The sequence below is a fragment of the Notolabrus celidotus genome, chromosome 5 (assembly GCF_009762535.1).
Source record: "Notolabrus celidotus isolate fNotCel1 chromosome 5, fNotCel1.pri, whole genome shotgun sequence".
NCBI classification, from domain to species: Eukaryota; Metazoa; Chordata; class Actinopteri; order Labriformes; family Labridae; genus Notolabrus; species Notolabrus celidotus.
In genome coordinates, this window is record NC_048276.1 from 7,770,778 (window position 1) to 7,785,534 (window position 14,757).

The 14,757-nt window shown below is 39.0% G+C and overlaps 1 protein-coding gene across 1 annotated transcript in view; it reads left to right on the forward strand.

Moving 5' to 3' along the window:
• Positions 1-4,995, forward strand: part of stard13a (StAR-related lipid transfer (START) domain containing 13a) — an 84,892-nt gene extending 79,897 nt beyond the window's left edge. Inside the window, 6 exon segments of the mRNA XM_034683273.1 lie at positions 1,137-1,251; positions 1,832-2,083; positions 2,352-2,569; positions 2,755-2,931; positions 3,015-3,092; positions 3,094-4,995. Of these exon segments, the coding sequence (XP_034539164.1) occupies positions 1,137-1,251; positions 1,832-2,083; positions 2,352-2,569; positions 2,755-2,931; positions 3,015-3,092; positions 3,094-3,133 (880 nt within the window). The 3' untranslated portion in view covers positions 3,134-4,995.
• The last annotated feature ends 9,762 nt before the right edge of the window (positions 4,996-14,757 follow it).

Sequence of the window (14,757 nt, forward strand, 5' to 3'; positions counted from 1 at the left end):
GGATTTGATGCCACATTATATATTTACACATTTTTAAATAACTTTTGGATCTATTTTTTAATGTGAATAGAGGTGAATGGCTTCTTATTGAAGAGACAACAGATCTGCAGCACCACCAATGTCCACATGTGTTTTCTTCTTATTTGGTTATTTAATGCAGTTAGCATTCTTTTTTTAAAGTTATATTTTTGGGCTTTTTGCCTTTATTGATAGGACAGCTGAAGAGAGACAGGAAATGTGAGGAGTAGAAAGTGGGGGAAGACATGCAGCAAATGGTCGCAGCCGGGAGTCGAACCAGCAACCTTTGTGACGAGGACTATAGCATCTGTATGTGGGGCGCTTAGACTGCTAGGCCACCAGTGCCCCACAGATAGCATTCTTAAAATCAAGACCCATCCCTAGTTTGATCTACTGGATAGTAGTACATTACAGCCAGGATGTATAAGTAATTAATCATGGTCTCCTTCTTTCCTCTAGAATCCACCAGTTAATGACAAAATCATGTTTCTCCCTTGTTACTTAATATAATGTACTTTCTATGTATACTGGTCAGGTGACCTGCAGGCTTACAGGCTGAAATAAAGGCTGAGCTTTTAGATAGCTGGTACAGTTTGTGTCAGCAGATATGAAAATGATTCGGGTCAGAGATCCAGGACAGGACAGGACAGAGGATTCACAGCTCAGGAGTTTGTCCATGAAACCGGTTTGCAAATGATGTCAACCTTGGAATAGCGAGCGTGTGTTATCCATGAGTGTGTGTGCCGTCTAATAAGAGACAAGATATTGAATATATGTAAGTAAAGTTATTTATATAATCGTGAAAGACAACAGGCTTTAGTCCCTGAAGCTGAACAGACAGTCGTGGGAATTCGTACGAAACAAACATTCAAGTGATTCTGAGGATGGTATGTCAGATAGATATAAACTAAGTGCAGATAAAGTGAGGAGAAACTTACTCTTTACTCATGAATGCACTAACATTGAAAGAGAACTCTCCATACTGCTCATGTTAATCTCTTTTGCTATGCTTGTTTAGATGTTGCCTCTCCATGTTGTCAATGATCTCAGAGCTTGTTCACTCCGTGCAGGCTTCCTCACCTGATTTATGTTCTTCTGTTTCATTTCTACTCCTCCAGAACAATCCAGAGAAAGTACGCCACGGGCCGCCCTGATCAGAAAGACCTAAATGAGAACCTGGCTGCCACCCAGGGCCTGGCACACATGATCACTGAGTGCCAGCACCTCTTTCAGGTCAGGATTTATGGAGGACAGTTATTTCCACAGCACTAGAAAGTGATGGATGACTGGCAGAAACTGTAGGATTCACTGTTAAATGAATAATACATCGCAAGGTTTTTTTATAAAACAGACAAAAATAACTGAATATGCTAAGTGGAGTGATGTTTTCCCAGCTGAGCTGTTATTATCCAAGGCCACAGTATAATTATGTGTAATGAGCTCTTTTCTAAAACTGTTTATCATCATTACCTTCAGGCTGTGTGTGAGGATACAGTATTTACTGCTGCTGTAAGTGAAAACATTTTCAAGGACAGAGAGGAAAAACAGACATGGTGATGTGAAAATACTCTGACTGAAACTTCAACTCAAAGAGGAAAGTGTGATATTTCTTAGATGTGAAAGGGAACTGGCAATAAAGATGATGATCTACTTCTGTAACTAAAATCCTTCACTGCTCAAACGGCAGCCCGACGACTGACCCGATGTTTTTCATTTATCAACCTCTATTTCCTGCTTCCATCATGTTTCAGACGAGGCCTGAGCGATGTGATGCACTCTTATTTGATTTGTTCCTCCCGCTGTTCCCCCCCAGATCCCTGAAGAGATGGTATCCCAGTCCAGAAACTCCTACATGGAGGCCGAGCTGATGGTGCCCCCGCTGGACGAGCTGTGCAAGGCTCATGAGGAAGAAGCAATCGAGGACGAGGATGAGGAGGACGAAGAAGGGTCGTATCATGCTCATGTTGAAAGGCTGGTCCAGAATCTGCTGGAGGAGGCCAAAGATAAGAGCAAAGGCTGGGTGTCTCGCTCGACTACTGACCACACAGAACTGGCTTTTAAAAAGGTGTGTGGGGATTCAATCTCTGGAGTAGTTTGAGAATCTATGAGGGACCGAAAAGACATAAATAAATAAATATTGGGTCTTTTTTTTAATGTGCACAACAAGGCCATTTTAAGTTCTAGCTGCTTGCATAACCAGGCTGCATAATTCCTGGCCAATTAAAATATGAATTGAAGACAAATTCTGCAAATAATCGTCATACACATTCAAATAATCAGGTCTAGTGTGAAGCTGTTTTGTGTCTTACACCCACGTTGTGTTTGTGCATAAGGTTGGAGATGGTAACCCGCTAAGACGGTGGCGAACGTGCATTGAGGTGTCGGCACCACCCACCGAGGTGCTGCATCGTCTGCTGAGAGAGCGCCCTCTGTGGCAGACCGAGCTACAGCAGGAGAAGGTTCTTGAGACGCTGGACAAACAGACTGACGTGTACCAGTACTCCTGCTGCAACATGGCACCTCACCCCAGCTGTGACTACGTGGTACTGAGGTCAGGAGGCACACATTGAAGTATTTAAATGCTTTGTTTGAATTGAATGGATTATTTGGTTTTCAAAACCAGCTATTACTCTATCCAGAAAATGCTCCTCATAAAATTGGAAAATATAGCAACACTTCACATCCCCAAATTCAAAGCCTAACTAATCTCACTCCTTCTCCCTTTCCTCTCCTCAGATCCTGGCGCACAGATCTGTGTAAAGGCTCCTGCGCGCTGGTGTGTGTGTCCGTCGAACACGAAGACAGCCCGCGCATGGGAGCAGTGAGGGGCGTGGTGCTGGAGTCACAGTACCTCCTGGAGCCGTGTGGGACCGGGAGAACCAGACTCACATACATCTCCAGAGTGGACCTCAGGTGAGAGAGGATTTCTGTTCTTCTCACTGTCAACATTTTAACCTGCACTGTTGTACTTAAAATGCACACTTTGTTTGTTACAGGGGGAGATCTCCAGAATGGTACAACAAAGCATTTGGTCATCTGTGTGTTAATGAAGCTCAGAGGATCCGTGCCTCTTTCCAACCCGCTGGATCAGACGAGCACTGAGGCCAAGAACTGAACCCCAGGAATCAGGGTCACACTACCTGAGCCGCTGGGCCCCAGAGAAATGATCCAGGTGGAGAATCATTCAGGAAGTGGACTTTTAGTGTCTTTCATGCTGCTGGGTGACATACTGTACTGAGTCCTGGTCATTCACACAGAGAGGGGAGGAGTCTGTCAGTTATCTTAGTGATTATGGACATCTTTAAACATTACATTTCTACATATTCATCTAATTAATCATGCTTTTCTAAGCCTTTTTAAACACATAAACTTTAATTTCAATTTATAAAAACTGTATGAAATAACTTATTTGATATTTGATATGTAGAAAGAGTATTTTCAGTATTTATTCGTCTACATCTACTCATCCAATAACTTGCAAAACAAGATGACCTAAAGGACATCTGCCTGCATGTGATCCTGGGTTATTTTATCTCATCTTTGTAACACACTATCTGCCTCAAGGTCACACTTAACTATAACTGATTTTGTGGTACACTTTGTAAGATTAGAAATGGCGTGAATTTCAGTCATGTGTACAGCAAAATACCCGTATCAGTATCAGTGTGTTCTATCTATTCTATTCTATTCTATTCCTTTATCCATCACTTTAAAAGTCACATGCTGAAACATGCATAACTAATATGGTTATTTACACTTCTTTCTCAGATGTATTGTTGAATTTGACCCGAATAAGGGAAACGTATTTATCCTTAACCTGGTATTGTCGCAGTCAAAGTGGAAATTTCAGTCACGACACTAATGAGATCTGATATTGAGCTTTAATGTCTTTGGTAGCCACATTCTGCATTACATCTGTCCATATATAAATCAATGCAATGTTTTTTTCACCCCTTTCTTTAAAGCTGTTGTCTAATCCCATTGATAAAATATGCCTATTAATGATTTAGCCTTCTGCAGGTAGAGATGCAGAAATCCTAGTGCTCTCTATGAACAGGAGTGACCAGGACCAGTGCATTATGGGTACTCATCAGCTCACATTTCAAAAAGCGCACTTGATCAGGAACAAGTACAAACGGGATCTGGATCACAGGACGAGGAAACATTCATCTGGGTCCATTAATGTGCGTCAGCCCTGTTATTGATATATTGTGTGGGATATCACTGTTCAGATCTCTGTCACTATTTTCAGTGTTAATCTTATCTCATTTTAAAGTTATTAATGCCATTATTATGATGTTTTTGGTATCTCCGTTGCATTTTTATGTTATTTTCATCGCTGTCATGTTATACAATGTCTAAGACATGTGACCATTTCACTGCTTCTGGGAAGCATGTTTGAATTTGTGTGTGTGTGCATGGATGTGCCCGTGTATCTGCATTTTAGATATGTGTACAGCCTGTATTGTAAATATAAATGCAGTATGATGCTTTCTGTGCCATCAGATCAAACATAAGAGCTTTTCAGGGTCCTCCTATCATATTGATAAGCTGAAATGTGAACTTTTTTCCACACAACATCCTTCTAAGGCAGAATAGCAGCAATAGCAGAAGAAGCTTGCACTGCCATGGCGCTGCCTTGGCTTTTATTTATGTTCCAGCTGTAGGCAGTGTTGCTACTGTGTTGCTATGATACAATATCTCTACAGTGCCACCAATATCCTGCGCAGGATGCTGTGTGCTGGGGAACAGTGTGGCATGTGTGTATGTGTGTACATATGTGTGTATGAGAGAGTCGAAAAAGACGGACAGAGTGAGTGAGTGAGTGTGACGTGAGCCCTTGGCGGCAGTGGTGTGGGAGGAAGCTCCAAACTTAGCTCAAGACCAGGGTGATTTCTGCTTGGTTGTTTCTGACAGAGTGACAGAAAACAGAACCATTGTTTCTAAAGAAGAGAATAAAACAATATGAGAATTCAACCGTCTTTGTGGTCATCAGTTGGGAAATTGAGCAAACGCACACTATATGCTCCAAAAATGAAAGGAACAAACACTGGCATGGCTAAATTGTAAACGTGCAATACAAAAACATGGTGCATGGATGTAATTGTTAAATATGAATCAGGAGACATCTTGCATTTAAATTAAAAACACCATCTCTGGGCGCTGGTGGCCTGGCGGTCTGGGCGCCCCATGTATGGGGGCTGTGGTCCTCGTCGCAGGGGTCGCCGGTTCGACTGTTTGCTGCATGTTTTCCCCAGCTCTCTGCGCCCCGCATTTCCTGTCTATCTTCAGCTGTCCTGTCAATGAATGAAGGCAAATGAAATAAAATTATATATATATATATATAACATAACTTGCATGATAGACACATACAGGGGCGTCATAGTGGGGGAAAAGTGGGACTGACTACCCAGGGCCCAAGTGGGGAGGGGGGCCCTTAATAGAGAATAGAATAGAATAGAATAGAATGTACTTTATTTATCCCAAAGGGAAATTCAGGTGTCTGGCAGATAAAATTATAAAAATCACATAAAATCAAGTAATTCAGGTGTCTGTCAGCTCATCTCCCATTGGTTAGAGAGTTATGAAGCCTAATGGCTGCAGGGATGAATGATTTTCTGTATCTCTCAGTCCAGCAGCGCAGAGAGATGAGCTGTCCACTGCTGCTGTTTCTCTGGTCCACAAAGAAGTCGTGAAGTGGATGATCTGTGTATTTTAGAATGACCTCTAGCTTCTTCTGTGTGCATCTCTCCACCACAGCCCCCAGTGAGTCCAACCCTGGTTCCAATCACACAGACAGCTTTTTTTCACTAGTTTGTCCAGTCGCCTTGCATCCTTGTGTTTTATACTGCTTCCCCAGCAGACTGCAGCATAGAATAACACACTTTCCACCACAGACTGATAAAACATCTGCAGCTTCTCTCTGCAGATATCAGATTAATGGCCTGAAATAAAATGTGTTTTCTACTACGCTTTTCTTTTCTTTTGTTATAACTGCAATAAGATAACTAAAATTGTCTGAATAAATAGACAAACAATCAGAATTCCTTTCTGGAATTTCTTTGAGATGCGCTTCTCACGCCTAAAGTGGGGAATTGTCATATTTTCACAGCATCAAGTGTGGCTGAATTTGATTGAAAGTAAACTGTAGGTTTTTAGAGTTGTATTTGACTTCAAGAGGTTAGATCATACCAAATAATGCCCCCTTCAGATTTAGATTCAGATTCAGACAACTTTATTGATCCACAGAAGGACATTTCATTTATAGCTTACCGTACAACAACCATACAACATTTAACATCTACAACACATCCATCATATATACATGCTACAAGTCACAAGTCAAGCACTGGGTCTGTACATGGGACTAGAGGGTCTGTGGAGGACAGCAATAAGTTAATGTAATAAATAAATAACAGTAAGATAAGACAACGATTAAAAGACAATATAATCTCTTGTCATACCAATGTTATTAACATCAAGCCAAGTCACTTGGCTTCAAATAATCTTGTTTAAAGAGGTGGACAGTCTGAAGGTCAATATTGTGCAGTTACATTTGGAGAAATTGTAAAAATATATATATATATTGATATTTAGCTTAGATTTGAGGCAGTTAACCAGGATAGTTTTAAGCATATTTTTTTGTATAATGTAAATTAACCAGTATTATAGCAGCATGTTATATTTTGTAGGGTTGGCTGTGGTGATGGGGCCCACTGAGATATCTTTTCAGGGGGCCCAGAATTCCTGGCGACGCTCCTGGACACATAAAAAATTCCCCCCTTCATTTTTGAGTAATACACTTCACGCATAAATCTGTACCTTGCTATGTGCACATGCATCCTCTGAGTGGTGCTGTTGCCTTGCTGGAGTCTGAAGGTCATGAATGAATCCTGGAAAGTAAGCCATGTGAAACGCGTTTTAGATAACTGAGTGAATGAAGACTCATCAAAGCACCTGGGGTTCCTTCTCCCTGAGGACATTTCTACTCTGTCCTCTAAGGGGATGGATGCAGGAATCTAAACCTCAACAGCACAGATCAATATTCAATCACATTTACTTACTTAGCCGTGTTGGCGGAGGACTCTCTCAGAGGGCGGTGAAGGTGTTTGAACACGGAGACACTGCCTCCCTGTAGGCCAGGGTGTGTTAGTTTGGGAACAGCACAGAGATGAGTGAAACATTGCTTCATTAACGTGTGCCTCATTTAACATGTCAGTGATTTTATCTAGAAAGTAGGGCACACTGCTGTATCTCCTGAATGACAATGATCCTCTGCACAGTGGGGGCCACTACTCCTTGGGCTCTGACAAATGAAGAACATCATGTTAGAAAATTACACAGTGAAAAAAGAAAAGACTGACAAATTGACTCAAGCACTGATTATCTTGACTAGAAACCACTTTATTCCAAAGGGAGAGGATTACATTATTAGAGCGTCAGAGTCTTTTAAAATCAAAACAAGAGCTGTGCTGTACAAAGTGCAATTTGACTCGATAAACATGCATTTATATTGCAGACAGTTGTGAAAGATTGTTTCTCTTGGAGTGACCATTTGTCTTAAAAAAAAATGGTCTAGATGCACCGTAGGGATGTATTGTACTCAGGCAGAAGAATTCCAATGTCCATGCAAGAGATCAGTGTTTCTTATTGTTTATTTTTTGGAGGGCAAGCAAGTAAACAAAAGAACAAAGACAAATCATGGCTCCTGCTGCCCCTCTGTAAAACACCATAAGCCCACCCAGGTGCATCATGCTGGCCTTCTGCCTACCTATCTACTTAAATAACCTCAGGTGCCCACAGTGTAACCTTATCACCAAACAAACAAACAAAAACAAAATAACTATTGAATATACAAAAAAATCGAACTCTATGAAAAAGCAAAGTTTAGAAAAATCAAACAACTGATTCTTTATTATTTTTATTATTTTCATTATTTTTATTTCTCATTTGTTTGTTTTTGCTATTATTATTATCATTGCTTATTTTTGTTGTTAATATATATTCTTATTTTTATTTTTTACCTTTTGCACTTTTTTATTCATTTTATTGTATTTTCGCTATTATTTATTGTCTTTTTTGTTTATTTTTTTAAATTAAATAATTATCATTTATTGTTTTGTTTTGTTTTTTTCTTTCATTCATTTATTTTGTTTTCACATCACATTGATCTTCTTTATATAATGCGTAAAAATCAAAATAAACGTCTTTAGGAAAAAAAGAAGAAAAATCAAAGATATTACTTAATAATTGTAAATTAAATAAACAACTAAATACTAAAATAAAGAAATAGCTCCCTCAACTCAGTGGAGCCCTCTTCAGGAGGAAACCGGTAGTGCATGTCAAGATATTTTCGCTGTCAATCTACCTGTTTGTTTGCGCAGCTGCTCAGAATGATAAAGCAACAATCACTGGCTTTAGTATCTTTAGGGTTTAGGTTATAGTCATGCTTCATGCTTTGAAAGCTGCAGTTCACATTGAGTGGAGACTTTCAGGCTGTCAGCCCATTACTAACCACTATTTGTGCACCTTTCATCAACTTGCACCATTAAAAGTATGCCGAGTATACATTTAAGCAGTAAGCGTTTGAAGTGTAACAATAGTTGTTCTTATAACTATTACTTTTGCACAAAGGCAAGGAAGAAAAGTAACAATGTGACGAGGCTGAGGTGTGTTCAGGTGTTAAACAACGTTACAGGTGCGACTTATTCGAGGATTTAAAAGCGTATTTATGGACTTATATTGGAAAAGACACCAGAAAACCAACCTAAGGTAAGTGGCATTTAAATAAATATCTGTGTTCTGCGTCTTTAGTGAATGAATTGGGATTCCGAGCAGGACAAGGCTAGCATGGGGCCTGCAAACAAAACTGCGTAATCATCAACATTACCTCTTTTTTTTTTTTTCATAACCATTTTTCTCATTTATTACTTATTATCTCAGTATTTGTTTTTAACATGAACCATTTTTTCTCTAATTAATTGTGTTTTATCTCAGTATTTTGTTGTATCATTAACCATTTTTCTCATCTATTACATTTTATCTCAGTATTTTGTTTGTTATTTGTGTATATTTTAAAGTTAAAACAAATGTTTCAATCACAAAAATTCAATCAAGTACAAATAAAATAGAAAAAAATGATATGTGATTAACAAATAATTACACTGGTTATCTGACTACCTGTTATGCAAAAACCAAACAAACTATAATAATCATATATTGAGCATACTTTTAATCAGATTGAAGCAATTACAATTTTACAGCAGGTTAAAATCTTTATTTTAAAATACAGGCAAGGCCTAGCACAGGGGTGTCCAAACTTTTTTCAAAGAGGGCCACTTGATGTTGATATGAAATATCTATTTGATAACAATTATTTTAATTTTTGTCTCAATAAATCAGTAACTAGGTAGTCCTCAGTTCTCCGCAAGCCATGTACACATGAGCAAACTTTATCTTCTGGAGGAAAATGGTCGGGCAGTGTGAGAAAAATATTGTCTCATTATTTTTCTATGGTAGGATCACGATCTAGATTTCATTACACTTCTTTTTCATGTTGTTTTTAAGACTTTTCTGACCAGCAGACAACAATTTAAGAACAAAAATAATTATTTTCCTGTGTTCTGAACAATTTTTATGCACCAAATTTTGCCTTTTCTGCACAATTTCATACTTTTGATCTTGTCTTGTATCCTCTTTTGTGTCTTCTGAACTTTTAGGGTTCATTAAGAACATTTTTACATCATGATGGAAACATTAATTTGAAAACCTGTCAACTTTAAGATTTCTTGTGTTTCTTCTTTATTGCCATCTTGCAGAATTCTCAGAGCTTTGCCTTTATACAAGTAGTCCATATGGAGCTTTTTGAAATGTTTCTGGATTGACTTTAGTTTTGTTTGTGTGCTTGAAAGAAACTACAAATGTACAGATGATTCAGAAGGTGATTAATTTCTGTGCTATAAATAACACATTTTAATATGGAAGCTTGGGGCCATAAATAAATGGACCTTGGGCCGCAATTGGCCCCCGGGCCGCACTTTGGACACCCCTGGCCTAGCATATACTTTTATTAGTCCTATTCTTTAAAAACATAGATATATAATAATGATAATAATAATACATTTTATTTAGAAGCACCTTTCAAAGCACTCAAGGTCACTTTACAGACAGATTAAAACACAATAAATAAAAACAACGTGATGAAATAAATAAAAACAAGCAGAGTTACATCAAGTTAATAAGACAAGGAATGCAATTTGAAACAGGTGAGTTTTAAGTTTGGATTTAAACAGGGGTAGTGAGTCAGAGTTACGGATGTCAGGTATACTTATGTAGACAAAAAAAATGTTAAAAGCTTGTTGAGATATCACTTAGTCCAAAACATGTTGATAAAACCACATGACATGATAAAGATAATCAACTTCAGCTTTGTTTTTAATTTCCCTTATGTTCCCTCTCTTTAAAGCTGCTGTGAGGAACTTTTGTTTTGTATCAGTTCTGGCGCCCCCTGTGGACAAAGCGATACCTCTTATCTCTTGTCCTGTACATGCAAAAGTAGTGTTTTTAACAAAAGCCTCATCCTGTTGTCTTCAACAGTCAACTTTATCAGTCAATGTGATTATTTTCCATGAGAACAGTCAAATAAAGGCTGTTTCTGAAACAAGATGTCCATCATCTGGTCTGACACCTACCCCCTCAGGGCGGTTTCAGGCATTAAAAATGACAACAGAGAAGGTGTCAATGTTGCTGCTGATGGTCTTAGCTATTGAAGGTCATAAAGAGGCATCAGTATCATTTTCAGTCTGTTTCTCAGCCAGTTCAAAACTCCTCACAGGGCCTTTAACAGCTGAAAGGAGATGTGTTTTAATACTGGCCGGCCGATCATATTCTTTCAATTAACAGGCCAAAATAACTGTTTAAAAAAAATCAGATCTTCAATCATTTCTAAGCACATTTCTCACTGTGAAGATGTAAGCTGATGTTTGTAACTGTGGACTGCGGAAGCTGTTTAATGTTGTGCTCTTTATCTGCACCACGTCCACACAATGAAAGTCGAGCAGGGAAGGAGAAAGACTGGGGGAAACAGATGTATCTCCTCTGAGACACGCTAATCCACTGTCTTCTCCCAGACTTCCATGATAAGGTCATTAATGAATAAATTATCCTATGAATGAATTATTGATGAGACTATGTTGGCAGGGATGTGTACAGTATCCTTGAGTTTTCGCCCTGGTATCAGCATACAAAACTGTGCGCTATTATTGAAGGAAATTAGTGAAGCATGTGTTAAACGCCTCAAAAGAGGCATGAAAAAATCTGCCTTAATTTTACTTCCCGCTAGTCTAGCAATTAAATCTGTTTTCAAGTAATTTCAGTTCATCAGATCTGAACCATGAAGGGATGAGTAACCATCAGTGCAGGAAAATGTGTTAATGGGTGCCTTGACTAACATAAACAATGGAGCAAATTGTTGTTTAGTAAGTCAGCATGCACGATAGAAGCTCCCTGAGATATGAAGAGCTAATTGAATTCCACACATTTATCATATATCATATAACATATTACAGAAGGCAGGTCAGTTGAATGTAATGAAACAGAAACTCTTACTGAGGCTCACTTGCAAATGTTTAAGCTTGTTAGTGAGAGCAGTCAACAACAGATGAAGCCCCAGTGTGTGCCACTCACATGTCTAACTCTTATATTGAAGTCTGAAATCATCACATCTTTGGAAAAATGAACATAATATGATTAAATGATATACATATTTTCATCTAGAACACTCAGGGAAGAGTCCATATTTTAAGATATTTCAAATATCTGGCTGAGAAATAGTTTCCAGTCAGCTAGAGGTTGATTACCCGAACCCCCTCCATCCACCACATCACTCCTGTCCTCCAACAGCTCCACTGGCTCCCTGTTCAGTTCCGCATTCAGTTCAAAGTCCTCCTGTTAACCTCGCCCCCCCCATATCTGTCCGACCTCCTCCATGTTCCCACTCCCTCCCGCTCCCTCAGATCCTCTTCCTCCATACACCTGTTTGTCCACTCCGCCCGTCTCACCACTATGGGGAGCCGAGCATTCAGCCGCTCTGCTCCCCGTCTCTGGAACTCATTGCCACCTCAACTCAGAAACACAGATTCTTTCCCCCATTTCAAATCACAACTCAAAATACATCTGTTCAAAACCGCTTACTCCGTCTGACGCCAATTGCACAGTCATCTTGTTATTGTTTCTATTTTTTTTCTTACCACTTTGTTAGTTTATACTGATTTCATTTTGACTTTGATTTTGTTTCCTTTATATATATATATATCTGTGCGGTGTCCTTGAGTGCAGAGAAAGGCGCCTTTAAATAAAATGTATTATTATTATTATTATTACTTACCCTTGTGCTCTGTATTATTAAAGACATTTAAGGGGATTCTTTCAAAGGAACCCTACGCTGTGAATACTTAACACCTTAAGGAGTTTTTTTTGTGGTTATTATCATAAACAAAATAGCTTTAGGAGCAATGCGACATAACATCAAGATATGGGATGTTATGGGTTTCGTTTTTTTATAGATAACACACATATCACATATTTGGATCAAGCCTTCACTGTTTGTCTATTTTTCACGTTTTAGTCCATTTTTCAAGGCCTTCATTTACTGTAAGGTGGCTGTTTGTGTTGTGACAGTAGCTCATGTGAACAACCAATCCAATTACACCTGCTATGTATGGTCCAATCAGCATGTACTTTATTTATTTAAATGTATTTAACCAGGAAAACCACATTGAGATTAAGAATCTGTTTTGCAAGTGTGTCCTGGCCAAGATCGGCGGCAGCACATTCCAGCAAAGTTACAGGCAAACAACACAGAATTCTAAAACATGACAACATATCATGGATTTCAGAGACAAAAGTCATCAGTCAAAGCATCTACAAGCTGATGCATAAAGAGATGCAAAAAAGTACTATCAGAAATTAGTCCAATTGATATCAGAACTATGAAAAAACTCCTGTGGTTTGAAAATACTGTTTCTGTAAGTACCAATTAGAGCTTTGCAACTAATCATGATTTGATTGTTCTCGCAGTAAGAGCATTCCCCAATGCTTTATCTCCTAGTGTGTGCATTTTACCTCTTGGATATAGGGTTGAGTAAAAAAGGCAGTGCTTTGCATATTTTGATACAATCAGATGAAGCTCAGAGATTAAGTGGTGAAAAAATAGTGTTGGAAAAAAAACACCTGCGTTTGGTGTTTATTCTGGATTCAGGGACATGTTGCAAACATGGGTAACTTGTAATTTAATTTATGAAGAACAGCAGATTGCCAAAGAAGCTGCGAGTTAAAACTAATGCACTCTTCAGTATTTGTTTATTAATCATACTATCATAATCACAGTCTTGAGCAACGTTATCACACTTAGCATGTTTTTCTTAAATCACCAGGTCTTGTACCGAGTCCTCTGATAGGAGCTCTAATCATGCCACACTGAACACCTGTGTGGTTGTTCTCTGCTGTGTGAACAAACTTCAAGTCTTTCCCTATAATTCACTCATTTCTTTCAATACGTCTCTTCAGAGAGATAACACATTTTCCACACTAGTCAATGATGTAATCCGTGAAATTGGATTTCATTCCACTACCTTAAAAGCTTTCTCACACTTTTGTATTGAGTATATGTCACAGCTTTCACTTGACGGCTGTAGCTCCACATAGTAAATTCTGGTTGTGTTGTCTGTCTGCTTATGCGCAGTGATTCAGTTTGACAGATTTGATATCTTTGGAATTCTTAACATCTCAAGTTGAATTTTTAATAAAGTTCTGAGCGTTTGAACGATGCTTGGCCGCATAATAATTGCCTCATTGGGGGTTTGGGGGTCCGTGGGGTTGAAGAGATTGAGCCGTACTGGATCATTGTCACGTATGCTAAGACACAGAAGAGCCTAGCTGCTAACAAGACAATGTGTTGGGGCATTGTTTGCTGCTCTCTGGTGTATGGAGACTCGGAGCTGGCCTTGCTAACTGGATAGCCTTGAGGGGCCAAAGACTGCGTAAGCTTTTCCATCAAACTGAAAGGACTGTTTGATCTCAGCTGGGTTATTCATGGCCACCACCGCAGTTCAGGAGCTCCATGTTTCAGTCCAGTCAAAGAGCAGAGTCCTTGATCCCTGGTTATGACCCCTGTCAAAGAACCGGATCCTTCATCCCTGATGACAGCTTTCAGGACCAAAGGGAGTGTTAACACAAACCATGGCCTGGAAAACGGAGAGCTGTGAAATAGTTTCTCAAAAATATTTTGTATTTGAAAATGTTGTTCCACTTCATTAAAAAAAGCAAAATGATAACTAAGAAGAATATCAGTCAGTTTAAATCATCATCAAGGCACACTTCACAGTTCATCCACAGGGCATTTGAAAGGGATTCATAAGAGCAAAGATGGTCTAATCTTCTTAACCAACTCAATCTATAATCCTCAAAACATAATGCCCATTTTTCAGGTTGTGAGTTTTTGGCAGGATGATGTTTTTTTCCACAATGTGCTTTTTTTCTTCAGACTGATACATGAGCACTCTTTTATCTTTCAAAACTCCTATAAGCCTCTTTGTAGCGTCCTCTGACGATTGTCCTCCGCAATTCCTCCAGTATTAGAGTAACTGAGTGAATGCGACAGGGAGTATGACCTGCTTGTTGAAAGTGTTTAGTCCCCAGGCTGCAGAGGATTTAAGTTAAGGAGAAAATATGAAAATCTTG